A 17,606-nucleotide genomic window follows, 5' to 3' on the forward strand; every position below is an offset into this window, starting at 1 on the left:
TCACACCACATCTGTCAAGATCAGGAGGAGATAATGTGAAATACATAAAATAAAGGGAAAATCTGAAAATTTGTGTACAAAACAAATGGAGAGTTGTCCACAAAATCAGCCAGTTTGAAGCACGTTTGCTAATTTAAGGATCCCCGTAGAAAGTACAAGACTTTTCAAACGTCCATAACTTGCTTATTTTATAACCGAATTTGATGAAACTTGTGTTAAATTTTTCGGCCGTCAGATGGTAAAACGCTCTATTTCGAAAATTGCTGTTCTGAGAAAAATGACTTAAAAGTTTAGAGGTTTGAGCTTTTTATGAGACGGGTATAATGCATTTTTAGCAATGGGACAAGAAGAAGCATAATTAACACTAATAACTGAAGAATTTTGTCCTTACTGTATTAGGGGGTAAGATGGTAAAATGGTCTATCTAAGAAGATAGACCATTTTACCATCTTATGATGTAGTATGAGGGGTATTAGGGGGTAAGATGGTAAAATGGTCTATCTAAGAAGATAGACCATTTTACCATCTTATGATGTAGTATGAGCGTATAAATGTGCTGTGGTTAAACAGTCTATCTACACAAAAATCTCGTTTATTTCATAATTAAAACCCCAAATAAACACAAAATTCTTCAGTTATTAGTGTTTATTGTGCTTCTTTTCCCATTGCTAAAATGCATTATTCCGTCTCATAAAAAAGCTCAAACCTCTAAACTTTAAAGTCATTTTTCTCAGAACAGCGATTTTTGACCGTTTTACCATCTGACGGCCGTGTTCCTCTCATTTTACTCTTTCCAAAAAGATTGCTTTTCTTCTTGGGTTTTAGTTTCCTTTAAAAAATTGGTATATGCTATTGTGTTTTATAAGAACTAACATCCTTGTCAATAATTAAAGAACAACCTGCATATAATCAGATGTCTGCTTATCAGTGTAGGCTGTAACTAATATATGTTGTCAGAAACATCGGGGAAACATGAAACAAATTCACAAATACACTAACAAGAGATAACATTTCTTTTGTTTCACATCCACATTTCACATCGTGGCAGAACACAGCAGAGATATTAAGACATGGTATGTCTTTCTTTGCCATCACTTGGAAAACGATTCTTTTGGGACTGATCCAAAGAATTAGGAGTAGACAATGTTTGAAGCTTTTGGTTTACTTCATTGTGACTGATCAATATTAATGTGCTGTTGAAACTCTCAGCATGTGAAGAAAATGGTATGAAAAAAATTCATGTATCATTCTCATGTTTGGATTAACTTTACATTTCCATATTTTAGAGCACTCTTCTATAAACATACATGTAAGATCTAATGATTCAGATGCCACAAATTTCAAGAAGGATTTTTCATGACATTAGATTACAATCATTACATTGATTGTTGGAAGTAGGTATTTTTATATTTTTTTATATTTTGAAATTAGGAGGTCATAGCTAATTCTGTTTTGAACCCATTTGTTACAATTGCAGCTATGCCAGAGCTATTGAAGCTGGTACATGGTAACATGGCAGGTATCAAGTCTCTTATCCGGGAATTCAGGGATTACTGGCGCCGCAAGCAGCATCGCCTGGAGACCTCCAGCCCCGGAGCCCCTGCTGCTTCTCCAGATGGTTCCCCATCTCAACCTGCAGGGGGCCAGAGTATTTCCGCCAGAGAGTCTCCACTAGGATCTGCCTCAGCTGCAGGACAGGAAGCTAGTCCAAGTCCTGTTCCTGGATCAACCACTACTCAATCCCCGCAGTTCTTAGATCACATAGATCATGTCATCTCCAAACGTCAGCTGGACCTCAAGATCATTTCTATTGCAGTGAGAGAAAGACGTCCACAGCATTTCAAGCGGATCTGCTGGTACGTGCATGACCACATTCTGGAAAAGTATAATCTGACCGATCTTCCTGTTCCCACTGCTTGGGTGAATGGTGTGGGAGCAAGAGATGGACAGTCATCACCACTTCCACCCACCAACATAGCAGCCAGGCCTGCTGCAGCTGTTCCCAAGCCTGCAGTGAGTAAACCTGTAGTGGTGAAGGCGCCTAATCTCCATGAAGCATCTCTGGCCAAGCAGCATATCTACATCCCATCAAGCACCATGCCGTCCGCCTTCAATAAGGTGGTAGGTGTGTCGAATGCCTCTGGTGCCATGCACCTTCCTGGGACAGCATTCCAGAGCACTGCTCCTATTGGCTATATCCATCAGGGTGGGGCTCTTCTGCAGCCAGGACTTGCACCCATCCAGGTAGTGCCTTTCCCAATGCAACAAGCTATCAACCCAGCAGCGTTCAACATGAGTAACCTCCTGCAACAGGCTGCAGCATCCAGTCTTCTGGCAAACATGCAGCATGCAACAGCACTTGGCAACACCCTTGTTCAGCCATCCAACACCAAAGTCCAAGCACCTAATCCTTCTCTTAAAGTACCCAATACCAATGCCCTACCTGGTGCTCAACAGAAGATGCCAGGTACTGTCTCTGTACCACCACCCCAAATTAAAGTCCAAACACCCGGTATTGCGATAAAAAAACTTGATACCAGTGTTCTGCCCAAGACTTCTGGCAGTCAACAGAACATGGCCAGCAGCAACCCTGTTCAGCCATCCAACACCACTGTTCAAACACCTCCCACTGGTGTTGAGTCACCTATCAGCAATCCGCTACCCATCTCTAATGGTGCTCAACAACGAATGCCAGGAGTGGCACAGAACAGTATAGGACAAGTCTTTGATAGTGTGAAGCAGAAGCAAACTTCCCCTGTCTTTAAACCTGGCGTCCGATCTCCCCCAGGTAGTATTACACCAAGCAGCTCTGCAGGAAAGTTTCCTGGAAGTGGTCCCTCACTGCCCTCTATAATGAAGACGTCCCCACAGCGCCTGGATGCAGCTATTGCCAAGATGTACGAGTCCAATGCCTTGTTACAGAACAAGGAGAAAACAAGTCCAGTGCCAGTCAAGAAAACAAAAACCCTTACTAGCTTCTTCACGGTCCAGAATCCTAAGAAAACTGACAACAAACCTCAAGAAAATCCATTGGAAGCTCCTAAAGAGTGAAGCTATACTAATAACCTCCCCCCCCCTTCTGTCCTATTTCATACTATAACATGTACCAAGATACTTAGTTCATACTTGTTCATGAATATATGTAAGTAGATACATGAGAGAGGCTGTTTATGCATAGAATATCCCTTTTACATGGCATTTGCATAGACTTCAAATGGGTTTAAGCTTGATGCATCATAACATTAGCTATGATCATCGTATGATGGAATAGTCTCTGATTGTTTGAATGCATCTTTGTCTGATTCCTTGTGTTGGTCTCCTAGAAGGCTGAAGACAAAGACATACAGATTTGATCGTCATACGGTAACCCGTGGTGCATTGCGCTGATCATAGGATATCCATTCAGAATACCATGCCCTTGCGCTGATGAATGCCGTATATTGTACGAGTGCCCTGCACTGTTTATCCGATGCCCCTACATGTCTACTGTGTAATAAGGGATACAATTTTGACAAATTTGTGTAACTTGACCTCTGCGGTAGACCGTACAATGATCATGAACCCTTGAAGAAATTTTACAATCGTGTGCCAACCTTGGGAGGTCATATGGCTACCAGGATATAATCACCTAACAAGCACTCTACAATGATCATCGTCGACCAAATGTAAGCAGAGCATTAGAGCTTGATTTTCTTTGCTTCCGTTAAGTTCTGTTTATTTTGTCTTGTGGTAGGCATAGTCCATTGTGTTTCACATTGTCTGTTCATATAGATTAAGAATTGTCTAGAGTTTTTATGTTATTTACCAGTGTTCCATTTCAGTTTGTTATCTCCATCATAAGATTGTTAAGTTATAGACTTATGACATATACATATAGTTAATTTATGATTGTTTTCATTCCATCCCTCTTATTTACTTCCAGCAAGATTCTTTTTCTCTCTGTTTTTCTTTCTTTCTTACTCTCTAGTTTCTTCCTTTCCATTCTCTCTTTGTTTTTTACTTTCTCCCTTCCCTGTCCCCTATCTTTATTTCCTTCCTTCCTTCCTTCATTCCTTTTCTTTCTTTCTTCGCTTTTCCTTTCTTTCCTTTCCACATCATCCTCTCTTACATACTGTATTCCTTCTCCTTTCCCCATGTCAATAGATTTCTTTAGTATTTTATTTTCATTTGATCTTTGTTTTGAAAACTGTATTTTGAACATACATTCTGTCTCTCGCATGTTACACACAAGTTCTTTTGTCAATACATAAAATACACATACAGCTTCAATATCAATCTTCACAGATCATAGTTTATTTTTTATCTTCTACAAATATTTATTGCCTACACATTAAAACAAAATATTCATTTGAATACAAAGTACTTTTTTGTCAAGGTATGCCTACATGAAATGTATATCAATCTCTCAAATGTACGTCTATGTGGAATTGTATGCAATTGAGCATTGATGAAGGGGGTGGGGTGGGGGGTAAAAAACAAAAGCAAAGCTGGCAGCAATGCAGTGTTTAACAAATTGTATACATCAAAGGGCACTTAACAGAGTTGGTTCTGTACCAAACTTGCATGAAAATGAAACAAGTATTATGTGAATAGCATTGAAATTACTGTTGAAAATCACCTGAAACTCTAATCCTCTGTACTTTAGGATTGCAACTTCAAATCCACCCTTTCAAAAGACAAAGATAATATGTATGGTCTATAAAGACTGGGGTTGTTGATATTAGATAATGAACTGAATTGAATATGATTCCTAATTTTGCTCTATCCAATTAATTGAATTATGCCATATTTAGATATTTCATTATGTATTTTAGAATATGCGACTCTACCTATTGGTAGCCCCCCTAGAATTTTGTAAAATAATATGCCCCTTTATTCCTTACTCATAGAAGGCAGCTCATTTATCTTCTTTTTTTTTTTTGCTTTTCAAGTATGCATCAGAAAGTGTCTAGAGGGTAAAGAAAGCGGAGAAAAGGTTTTGTTGGTTGGACCTTATATGCTGATGTGCTGTTGAAACCACATTAGCACTTTGCAAGATTTCCTATTATATGTACATGTGTATCAATTTGTTTGGAAATCTTTGGTGAATAACAATTGGCCATGCCAGAGCAGAGATTTTCTCTTTCTATATCCATGCTTCAAACTTTGGATGTGCATTGGTACAGACTTCTTACGGAGGCTGGCTTTTTTGAATTTGTAGGGATGCTTGGTGCTATCAAACATTATTCTTTGGTTCCCCGAAACTGGATGCTGCTTCCTCTGAAATTACACTGAATTTGAATAAGATTATGATAATATTCAGTTGTATATAGTGCAAATTACAATTAGGCCTGACTTAGTGCTCTTAATTCTGTATAGTGGACAGAAAGTGCCATAGGGCTTTGGATCCGGTCTCACAAAACATGTTATCAATTTCATAAGATAATGTTGTAAGCTACTGAAATAGTGCTATTTGATTGATCAAAGGCACAGTTTGTCATAAATTTCTAACATTTTATTAGATGATTGATAACAAGCTCTCAGAAACAGTCCAGGATATTGAATTGACACCAATAGAAATAATGCATTACTTGAATACATGTATTTGAAATACATACATACATTACACATTATGGAAGTGTGAAAAGGTATCTAACTCAAAGATGTTTATGTGCAACATTTCAAAATAAATACTGGAACAGTTCCTTGAAAAAGAAAAGGATGTTTATGTGAAGGTTTCCCCTTTATAGTTTTCTGGAGTGTAAATGGTGATACTCGATGATTATGAAGGTGGTAATGATGATGGTGGTGGTGGTGGTGGTGATGATGATGATAGTTGTGATGGTGGTGATGATGATGATGATAGTTGTGATGGTGGTCATAATGGTGATGATGGGGATGACGGTGGTGAATTTGGTGATGACGATGATGGTGGTGATATCTGATGGTGGTCCCCTCCGATTTCCTTCATGTCCTTAAATCTGTACTTGACAATTATCAATAAGGACAACTTTATCAGAAAGGGAGATTTAACTAAAAAAGGGATACATTTATGAGAAAGGTAGGTGGGGAAAACCAGACAGGGAGGGGGATTTCCTTGAAGATGATTATGTGCACCAGAGGACGAAAGATACATGTATATTCATGAACAAACACTCGGAATCATCTTCCTGAAAATAAATTGCTACTTTAATGGAAATTGATTCAACGAAAATTCATGTCCAGTTTTGCAGACAAATCTTGATTAATTAAAGCTTCTCTTTTGTGTAGGGTAGGGCAAAGTGATTGGAACTATAATCCAAATTGGCAGTACTATGCAAATAACAAATCTGGATGGTACACACACAATTTTTATTCATTTTATTATTTTTTATTCATTTTTTCTTTATTTGTGTTGATCAAATAATGCACACATACACATTGATATACTAAATTATTTTACCTTTGAGGGCATATAAAGGAAATGGCAATGTTTTAAAATTGGTATGACATGAATGCTTTAATTTTGTTTCTTGTGGGGAGGGGGTGTTATATCTCACTGTCTGGGGCTTTTACTAGCCTTATGAAATATAAAACAGGTCAAAAATGTTCTAAACTCATGAATAAATGGGGGTATGCCGTCAAGGTTTGACATTTTCGTCCAATATGACAAAAGTGTAGTTACTGCTATGAAATATGGCATAAAACCCTTACATGTTTTTGGTCGACCACAATCTTGCTCTCAGTCAAATTATTTTCACCAATCCCTTTCCCTGCACGGGAAAGCAAGATGACCAATCAGTAAAGAAATAAGATCTAGATCAATTTTACTCTCCCTCAGTCTTTTCATATCATATTACTCATTGTCCTTTTCTTCTACCTTAAAAATAATATTTATCAATATTTTTTTCTTAGGAACTGTTGGTCGAAGAGGAAAATTGGTCAAAGAAAAATTGGCGTTCTTTTGGTCATTTTCTCATTATCTCCTTCAATCTTTCTACTGTTTGCAATGGTTTGTGTCACTTTGATTGGTAGCTTGCCTGCAATGTCCCTATTCCGTGTATTCAGGCACTCATCATTTGTTGACCTATCGGCGATTTTTCATTGGCCTAATCCCGTCTTTCTCTCCTCAGTGCTCGATTCCACGTCACAATGATACTATTTCAGTTAATCCTTGCTTCACTTCACATAAGGCTGACAAAATACAATTTCTACATAATTCAAGCCACAATTCATCGTTTTTTAACAGGCACGGATCATTGCGAAAATATTTTGAATCCTTTGTTGAAGAACTTGAAACTCGAAACCGTCCTTTTCGGCACAACCCTTGGCGCCTTGGGCGACGCCAATTTTGTCCTGGCACCGTGGTGCCCATGCGCATTAGCGTTAACGCTTCCACTTTCCGTTGCGGTAACCGATTTCTCTTCAATAAAAAGCGGTTTCAGAGGCATGTGTCGTTCGGCTTCCCTCCGAATCTCGCGGACAGTCTCGTGAAAAACGTGTTCGACATCCTCGTAATCGCCAGCAGACGAGACTTCGTGGTAGTTGCAGGCGTACTGGGTTGCCAGGGCACTTCCGTCCAATTTGCTGACTTGCCTGAAAGAGGGACAAAATATGATACATTAATTATGTTACGCACAAATATTCATTCGATGAGGTGTCGGAAATAGTAGTTTTTTACCAAAGTCATATATGCCTACATAGATTCGCCGGCAAATTCTCACGTCGAGTAACATCATTTCAGTGACAGTAAAACAGCACTTGTGTATGAGATAGACCCCCCCCCCCCCTCCGCTCCTCAGCATTCCCTTCATCTTTTAAAGATTTGATCCATTGAACATGTTGAAGGAAACTAAAATGCACCTTTCAGTAGAAGAAACAGAGGCATGAAGTGATATTCAGATAATTCTGACGGGCTTGTGATCATAAATTAAGCCTCAAACCAATCATATTGTTATATTAATTTGAGGTAAAAGGGTTATTGTTATCCACTACCTATATCGTTCAGAATGTTCAGGAAATGTATCTACTGTATAGCAGTTGCAGGAGTCGAAGATGATCACCTGGTTTACATGGAGTTGATCTACTTTTCCGATAGTCTAACATGGGTTAAACCCAATTGGTGTCTACTATCAATTTAGTCTAATTGCCATTGGGTCTACGTGCACCTGGCATAATATTCACTTACTTTAATTCTCATTAAATCTAGTGCTCAGTTGGTATAATTTCCACTTCATCTCTAATCATTTATTCATTTTGTCAAATGAAAATTTGATTCATAAATACATAAACAGTTAACCAGATATACTAAAATGAGTGTGACCAAGTGGCAATTAGACGATATGGATGTAGCCTAAATGGGAATAATATTGGAAGAAATGGTAAATAGATGAACAAGTGTTATTTCACAAACTGGTTGTAGACAAAAATGGAATTAGACCAGCTGGGATGAGACCAAACAGACAGTAGGCCTACGCCAAGTGGATGTGGACCAATTGGTAATAAGGAGTTTTCGCAACACTATACGCATACACTATCTGGAACGTAGAAAATCTGTTGTCGATGGTCCTTCCTAACAAAGCAGTCTTTGTCGAAAAACGGTGAATCAAAACGGCAGTTTCGACCGTGACTCTGGGCAAACGACATATTTGCAATTTTTCGTCAGCTTCGAATCTTAGGACGATCTACTCTCCCAGTTCACCAATTTTCGACAAAGACCTCTCAGCTATTCTTTGTGACTTGACGAATATTTTAAATGCATTCAATATAGGTTCTAAAATCTATCTGCGTTGCAATTGTCAACTCACCTGTACCTCTCCATCTCGTTCTTGTTGCCTAGCAACACTATTGGTAGTTCCTGCGCATCCCTGGCTTTCTGTGAATCTGAGAGCTCCTGGAGTAGAATCTTGGCCTGTTGAAAACTCTGTTTGCTGGTGATGCTATAGACAATAACAAGGCAGTCGGCCCAGTTGATGTATCGCATCAGACTTTCCGTATCCTGTGAGAGAATAGTCAAGATAGATCATTTTAAAGTATTTGAATAGAAAATTATAATTAGATAGATTGACAGATGAATTGGGAGAAAGAAAGATAGATAGATAGATATATAGATAGATAGATAGATAGATAGATAGATAGATAGATAGATAGATAGATAGATAGATAGATAGATAGATAGATAGATAGATAGATAGATAGATAGATAGATAGATATATAGATAGATAGATAGATAGAGATAGATATATGGGTATATATCAGATAAATAAACCAGGGAAACAGAAAATTTAAAATTTACAATGTTATCACGAAATCATTCAGGGCCATTATTCAACTTTATGTCGTCATCGGTGAGTAAGGGTTGCGGTAGAGGGGCCGAGGCGACGACGTCATGACTTTTTTCAAGCAATGAACAGGATAGAAGGGGAGTCTGAGTCGTGTTACCCCACACTCATGATAATTCAATTGAAGAAAAAAGGTGACCTTTAGGTCTTCCTGCTCTTTCCCTATTCACCTATTTAGAAAATATGTATAGAAATAAAGAAATATATAATTATAAAAAAGTAATAAAAAGAATATAATAAGACGACATACCTCTTGGACTGTATCCCATATACTGATGAGGACTGTCTGGTTATCTACAATATCTTGTTTGGTGTATGTGCCCTCTGAAAAGAAAATAAAATAAAACAATAACAACAATATTAGAAAATGACATAAAACAGAATGGGACCTGTAAATACTGATATGCACAAAATATGGTTAAATTGTGAAGAATATCAGGAAAAATAATAAGAATCACATCCGGGTACTTCTGCGTGTTAATGCTATATACATATTCGACGCCACTAGCATACAGGGGAGGGGCAAGTACTACAGAAATTAAACACTGAAAAAAAACCCTAAAGCAATGATGACCCTTTTGGCCAAACAATGCATCGGATGCAAAAACACGGGCTTGCACTTCCCGATGACCTTGTCAGGTACGTATAGGCCTACACCACCGACTGCCAACAGCCCCTCTCACTGTCGCCATACTACCGTGTGAGTAGAAAAAAATGATACCTAAAAAATCCCCAATCTAAGGAAACATATTTCATGAACATATGATTATTATATAGGCCTGAAAGAGTATCTTCTCCCGAATAATTCGATATCACATTCATGTGGTATGTCTTCATGCTTGGATAATCAGGAATCTTCAGTAGTTTTTTTTTTACTTCGATCTAAAGTTCGATTTGCGCAAAAATAAGGCATGGCTGCAATGAATGAATCCAAAATAGTAAACATGTTTGCAAACCCCTTTTCAATTAGAATTAAATTGAGATCTTAAAAAGACAGTTCTGATAATAATTATTGAAAAGGTGTTTTGCATTGGATTTTAATGCAACCCTCGTAGGATAATGACATAATTGACATCTGGATTTATTAATTGGGGTCATGCCTTACTTTTGCCGGAGTCAAACGTTACATCACTGTAAAGAATACCTACTAACTATATCCAAGCGTGAAGACATACCGCAAAAATATGGTGTCAAAATTTTTTTGGGGGGAGAAGATACTTTTTCCTATCATGTATAATGATTATGTGCTCATGTCATCTTTTCTCCTTAAATTGGGAATTTGTGAGGTGTCATTTTTTTACTCACACGGTATATTTGGCAGCTGAATGAAGCATGTCTTGGCATATGCTTTTCAATCGTACTATTCGATATTCAATATTTTCAGGAACCTGTCTTCATCCTCATTGTCAGAGTTACGTTTCTTCTTATATTTCCTTATCGCGAAGTTGAACAGAAACCGGGAGTTATGCGAACGACTTCGGCTCGCTTTAGTCAAATATCCACCACCTGTGTCCGGCGAACGAGTGTACGCATGCAATGATATCATTTAAACCCCGGACTTCTCCTCTCGTGCATCACATCATCAGCATCTGTTTCTATGGTGACGCTGACGGATGCAGTCATATTTGTTCAGACAACAAGGCACATTGGATTGTCTGCTAACACAGTATTATAAGAAGAAATCGGCGATTGGGGGAGGAGGGTAGGGGGGGGGGCGGCTGTAAACGGATATGTAAGATGTGGCAAGGATGTTCCGAACTGTGTTAATACGGAGAGAAATGGGGTTAGAGACCGATGGCATTTCGGCGCTGTCTTTTTTTTTTCAATTTTAGTACATATATAGCACAATAATTGTTCATGGAAAGGTTTCTGAATTTGGGGGTTAAAGGAAAAAATTTAGGGCGGCGCAGCAGGTTGTGGGAGGGGAGGGGGGGGGGATGGAAAACTGTCTTTTTTGTACTCTTTTTTTTTTTAAGTATAGCAAAATAACAAGAAAGGAACAAAGGTCTTTGCAAATGGTGAGCTGTGATTTAAAACTTTATAATGGCCTTATTTTCTTTCTCTTGGACAACTGCCATCTTTTTACTCTTTCTTTTTAAGTTTAGCAAGGTCATTGAAAAAGGTGAGCTGTGATTTATAACTTATAATGGCCTTATTTACTCTTTTTTATATCTAAAAAGGGAAAAGTCGCCTTATGTATAACTAATACCAAAATGTGTATCATGGGAGTAATCTAATCGACGTGGTCCTCTATGAACACAAAAGAACACCACAGTTTGGGGGTTTCGGATTATAAAAATTTCAGACTCTGACTCTGAAAATTATCGTTGTCAAATTCATTCTCACGCTCAGTGTAATCATGGACCTACTTCTCTATATATACTGTATATAATAATAATGATAATAATAAATGATAATGAAAAAAAAAGATAAAATGCTTCCCCGGCTAATCCCAGTTTCATTAAACGCAAAACTACGATTTCCTCTCCGCAATCATGCACTGACATACAAAATTTTCCCCTTCCAGCAATTCTGCCTGATCATAAATTCCGATGGCGAACATTTTTTTTTCTGAATGAGAGGGGAAGAAATATGCGTCTATCCTCTCAGGAGACGAAGATTTAATGAAATGTTTCAACATATACAATATGTCATAAATCTGAGCAATCCACAAGGATTTAGGCAAACAGACACAATAGAGACGAACCTATGATATTTAATATTTTACAGAGCCCTCTGGAAGAACATTAAAACGTATCGACGCCGCTATTCAGGGAAGGTAATACTGATATAATGTGTTCATATTCTGTTTGTTTTTGTTTTTAAACTGTTTCTTTTTCGTTCATTGCATTCGTGTTACTGCCTTAATAACGGACATTAATCTGAAAGACCTTTATGTTTAAACAGGTTTGTTTTTCAACTAAATTCTGTAAAAAAAAAGAAGGTCTATTACCACGGTCGTGTTTTCAATACATTTCGATTGAACATGACAGAAGCCAATTTCAATCCGGGAATGATGCGGGTCAGAGGTTAAATCCCTATTGCTCTAACAATTTATGTGCGGATCAAAACTAATAGCTCTATGGTTGACTTTGTCTTGGAGAAATGTTCCATTTGTTTTATTCTGCATGTATTCAAGGCCGTATCCTTTGTCTGTAACAGGAGAGTGTGGGCGACCACCTCACGTATAATTGCTAAAATTATAACAAAAAAAATAGGCGAACATTATAAATGAAGAGCATCTATCTATTAGGAGGGTAAGGTGATAATGCTAATAAATATCAATGATTTTTCATTAAGGGGGAAAAGGTCGTTACCTTTCTGTTTTGTTGCACCCACCACTATCAAAATGCACTGGCATCGAGTCATGGCGTAAGGGCATAAACATTCTAAAAAGCTGCATGATAGCCAAAACGAGAGAGAAAATATTAGATTTTTTTTTACTACAAAAACTTGGTGGAGTGAGGAGGGGGGGGGGGGTAATAGAGCTTGATCTGCTATTCAGAGAATATTATCGTATATTTCGCTTGACCGTTTCCCTTTCTTTAACTTTCTTCTTGGTTGTGACAATTCTGGGTGTCCACCCCCCCCCCCCCCCCAAGCCCCCATCTGTAAGCCAGTGCTGGCACCATACCTTGTTTGAAAGAGAAAAGAAGGATACGACCGGCAGCACATTCCGGGAATATATATACATATATATACATACATATATATATATATATATATATACATATATATATATATATATATATATATATATACATATATACGTATTGTTATATATATATATATATATATATATATATATATATATAACAACAACGTCAGTGAAAAGAATACAACATAGGGCTACATGTAGTTTATAAATATGTAAGATATTAGCTGATTGCTGTTAACTTCTCCAGAAAAAAGCTCCAATAATAATTTTTGAAACACACTTTAGATCACGTACTGATATCTTATTTTTTTAAAATAACATTCTTAAAGCATGGACCTGTAGTAGGTCCATGCTTAAAGTAAGTGACATATATCTTTTCGAACTTAGTCAATTTATGTTCAAATTAAGCAAGGACGACCTTCCCGCCATTTTCTCTAATATGTTCCGTAAAAATACATCCGTACACTGCTACCCAACAAGGCAACGACAATATTATCATCTCCCTTTAACAAGAACTTTATTTGCAAAGAATTCATTTGTCTTCTCTGGGCCTGCCTACTGGAACTCTCTGCCTCAAGATTTCAAAGAATCCCCCAATGTAAATATTTTTAAACGCAAACTGAAAAAAAATGTTAATTCTGCAATACTCGTCGCAAACAGGTCAAGCTGAATAACTAAATCAATTATACTCGACTTTTGTGTATATGCGTATGATATGCGCTCATATTATATACATAGTCATGCATATTATTATTTGTTTTATTATTTTCTTCTTATTAAAATTGCAATTAGCCAAAGTACCTGCTCCTGCTGCCCTCCTTCTTTCTTCTTTCTTTCTACTTAGTGTACTGCACTCCTCTGTCCCTCCTGTCTTCCCCCCTCACCTCCCCCCTCTCTTATAATATTGTAAAACGTAATTTTTTCTCACACGATCCATCAGTTATACGTTTTTGTCAAGTGCACAAAAATTGTTTGTATTTATTTTTAAACAAAATTATTATTAAGACCCAATATTTATTAGTTGTTATTTTGTAATGTAACTAAGATAGGGGCTTGTCTCTTGTAAAAGCTTTACTTTTTTCGGAAAGTCTCTCCGTTTTACTTTTAAATACAAATGTCATTTGAGATATCTTTATTTACTGAATTGTGTTCCTTAAATCTATGATTATGTTATATATATTATATTTTGTCTTGTAGTTTTTTCGACCTTGTTATGTTATGTTTATCATATTATGTACAATTGTGAAACGGAAATGAATAAATCAAATCAAATAAATAAATCAACTGCTGTTAACTGCTAAAATTTGATATAAAAGCGAAAACAAAACAACAACAAACTATGATAACTACCCCGACTATAATGATTTTAGGAAGTCAGTCAGCAAGAGATGATGAAAAGAAATAGAGATGCACCCTGCTCTGTACTTAATAATATTCTACCCCTCCCACTTCTTTGAAAGACTCATATCTTCAAATATCACGAATTTATGATAGTTTAATATGTTTAGAATACTTCGCATAATTCAAATACTTTCATTTTTCAAAATGTGCACGTGTGTTGCGTGCGATCCGCTTTATTATGATTATGCTGCGAATAATCCGTTATCTGTTTAATCTAGAATGTCTGACTACGTGCAAAGCCGCAATCGTTTGCGTGGAAATGTGACATTAATGTCCCATTTCAATAAAAAAAAAAGCGAGGGGCGTACCTACTCCTCCCCGAACCCCAAATAGTTCAAAAGCAGAGGAAATTTAGAAGAAAATATCCAAAGAGGGGGAATTTAAGGTAAATTATGAAATAAGGCATGAATTTTTAAATATTATTTTAAGATCTGTGAAACGGTTAACAGTTTCAAAAGGTGATATAAAGTTTCGTGTTGACCTAATGGTGTTGGTGTTAGTGTTAAGACAATTTTAATGTCAGCATAGCATCAAACTTAAAATGCAACTGGAACAGGAACGAATTTCACTATTGATATGTGATAATTTTTATAAACTTAGAATGGTATTTGAAGGTAGGGAGAGGAATCTAAATTGTGCCTCCAACACCAACATCGAACTTGAAACCATCCATTTTTTTTATTCTGTGTTTGCGCACATGCGTCGTTCTTTCGCAGCTATTTTAGAAATAAGCCCCGCCAATGCCATGTTCTGTCCCTCAAGAGTTTGTCATTACAACACTTATCAATATCATCGCTCGGTGTTAATCCATTTACTCCTCTCCTACAATCCCGAAGTAAAATATGGTAAAACGATATAAGCACCCCCCCCAAAAAAAAAAAAAAAAAAAAAATCCAACAAATTAGACATGAGTGCGAAGTTTCTTCAGACATCAAAAACAGCAGAACCGACATCATACGGCGACTCCTGCCCTTAATATCATGTTCCCTATACTGAAACCAATGTATGATCGTAAAACAACAAGGAGTCGTAAATCTGTATAGGGTCGTAAAAGGTGTCCCAAATCATCGTCCACAAGGCATGTTATTTACACGTTTTCGTTTTTTTACATAAACATTGCGACACAAGGAAAGGGCATTGACGACAAGCAAAAGGGAAATTCAGAGAAATTAGGTCCATGAAACGTTGAAAACAACAAGGATGGCATTTAAAGTTGACAAAATATTTAATTCAAGGGGAATTTTACCCAGATATGCAGACGTCAAAATAATGTTTACAGAAGTAAAAATGCGAGAACCATTTTATTAATGGCGGCGAGATCCACCAGATGATAACAAAGTGGTATTCGCCAAGCCTTGATTTTTTTTACTATAGGCCTACAATGTAAGGCTAAATCACTAGTTTAATTATGTTATATTCATTGGGATTTTATCAGCAATCTAACTTAAATGAAAATTTTATAAAAATGTATTTAATATACCATATCGCTAGGCCTATATGTTGATATGACATGAAATAAATTTAGGGATCGTAAAATAATAATAAAAATGAAATTTGAATTTCATATCACATTCTATCGGGGGGGGGGGGGGAGGGGGTGGCTGATCACCGGCCCCCCCCCCCCCCCCTCGGTTATAATTCTCGGTTATTATGACCACGTCATAATCCATGTAGATCCACTGGTGTTTTATTGGTGCTTGGGGGCAGTGGACCTTCCTCCCCCTTCCTCCTCCCAATGAAAATAAAAAAATCCACGGCCACAGGAGGAAAAGAAAGAGGTTTAAGAGGAGAAAATAAAAATATAAGGGGGTAAGAGGTAATGTTATTATCTGGAAATGATGTCAAAATCTAGTAAAAAAATCATTTTAAAATGGTCCAGTTTATCGTTGGTTCACATTAACTTGTGACAATAGGAGCTGTGTCCACTCGTTTGTGTTCCTTTTTTTCTGTTTTGTTTTGTTTATTCATTATTCCACTTAAGCCTTAAATGAAAAACGTAAAAAAAAACCTTAGAGTTCGAGACCTTCCACGCTCTGATTGTTAAAGAGGCAATCCAAAATCGGTAATGATGGCCAGAATGAAGTATAAAAGAAATACAACATAAAGTTGCAGCAATGAATTATTGTTCGATTTGTATTGCTTGTAAACTTGAATAAAAGATATATGATTCGTATTAAAGCATGCAACAGTGATTTCTTCTGCATGAATGTTTTGATATCATGCTGTGCTTATAACAGTTACAAAGTAAGCTGTACTATCCCAAAGTGCTACGACCCCAGAAACGAACCCGCTTTTTTCTCATCGAATTTCCTTTCCACAGTTTTCTTCTTTGAGCCGATGAGGCCTATTACATGCATGTGCAGAGGTGCTTCCCGAGAAGGGTTAGGGAAGTACCAAAAAAAAATGGTGGTTGACAGATAGATTATCGTGATGTTGCAGGCATTGTTTGTCTAATAATGAGAAATATGGCACATCAAGTCGTTATATAGTGCCAATATGCCCTGTCAAACGTACGTGAGGTTGGGTGGGGTGGGGGCCGGGGGGGCTAGGGGCAGTGGCCCCTCTCCAATGTACTCCAAGTCGAAGAATGTTCCTCTTATAAGTTGACGATGTGCTGTTAATGGCGTGACTCTTACAAGAAGACGCATTTTCTTCTCCTATCCTGTTACCTGACCCCGTCAGTCCCAGTTATGGATCATCTACCAAATTGCCCGCCTACCAAGAAGAAAATGGACAACCAGTGGATATCGAATACCGTTATAATTTCAAGACTTCCAGTGTGTGCTCTCTGAAAATAGCCCCTTGCGTGCAAGCGTGATGAATTGAGAAAGACCTTGGATTGGACGAATGAAAGGGCTGTCTAAAATTTCAACCCATCATGTTACTGCGACCTATATAATTGCTAAATAGATGTAAAAAAAAGTTGAATGCGCACTCACTTCGTTTGCACGAAGAAACCGTATCCATCATGCCATAAATCATATTCGACCCATTATCTCTGTCTGTAAAAGAGCTCTAGCTTATTCTTTGCATGTTTTCTTGAAACCTCGTTGATAATTTGACATAGATTTTGCTTCTTATATATTCTGAGTGATGATTTCGTATCAGTGAAATGCACAAAATAAATTGTCATGATGTTAATATCCACTGCAAATGAAGATCACTATAAAGTGTCATTAATTGTAAGCCTTCAGAGCTACCAAAAAAAAAGTAGAATTCAACATATCATTTAGATACAGGGCCTACG

At 37.3% G+C, this 17,606-nt stretch overlaps 2 protein-coding genes across 2 annotated transcripts in view; one reads left to right on the top strand and one right to left on the bottom strand.

Moving 5' to 3' along the window:
- LOC129262368 (chromatin assembly factor 1 subunit A-like) overlaps positions 1-5,698 on the top strand; it is a 23,460-nt gene extending 17,762 nt beyond the window's left edge. Inside the window, exon 12 of the mRNA XM_064099881.1 lies at positions 1,478-5,698. Within this exon, the coding sequence (XP_063955951.1) occupies positions 1,478-3,051 (1,574 nt within the window). The 3' untranslated portion in view covers positions 3,052-5,698. The remainder of the gene's footprint in view (positions 1-1,477) is intronic.
- On the bottom strand, positions 4,272-10,923 carry LOC129261754 (ras-like protein family member 12). The gene is made up of 4 exons (XM_064099345.1): positions 10,860-10,923; positions 9,551-9,624; positions 8,766-8,956; positions 4,272-7,554 (listed from the first exon to the last, which is right to left on the bottom strand). The coding sequence occupies exons 1-4, from the start codon at positions 10,921-10,923 to the stop codon at positions 7,215-7,217; spliced, it is 669 nt and encodes a 222-aa protein (XP_063955415.1). The 3' UTR covers positions 4,272-7,214.
- Positions 10,924-17,606: the final 6,683 nt, after the last annotated feature.

The sequence above is a fragment of the Lytechinus pictus genome, chromosome 5, assembly GCF_037042905.1.
Source record: "Lytechinus pictus isolate F3 Inbred chromosome 5, Lp3.0, whole genome shotgun sequence".
Classification (NCBI taxonomy): Eukaryota; Metazoa; Echinodermata; class Echinoidea; order Temnopleuroida; family Toxopneustidae; genus Lytechinus; species Lytechinus pictus.

Coding starts and splice junctions, on each gene's coding strand:
- LOC129261754 (XM_064099345.1), bottom strand. CDS start 10,923: ATGACTGCATCCGTCAGCGTCACCATAGAAACAGATGCTGATGATGTG. Junction 9,625..10,859: donor TGTGATGCACGAGAGGAGAA/GTCCGGGGTTTA, acceptor TTTTCTTTTCAG/AGGGCACATACACCAAACAA. Junction 8,957..9,550: donor TATGGGATACAGTCCAAGAG/GTATGTCGTCTT, acceptor ATTCTCTCACAG/GATACGGAAAGTCTGATGCG.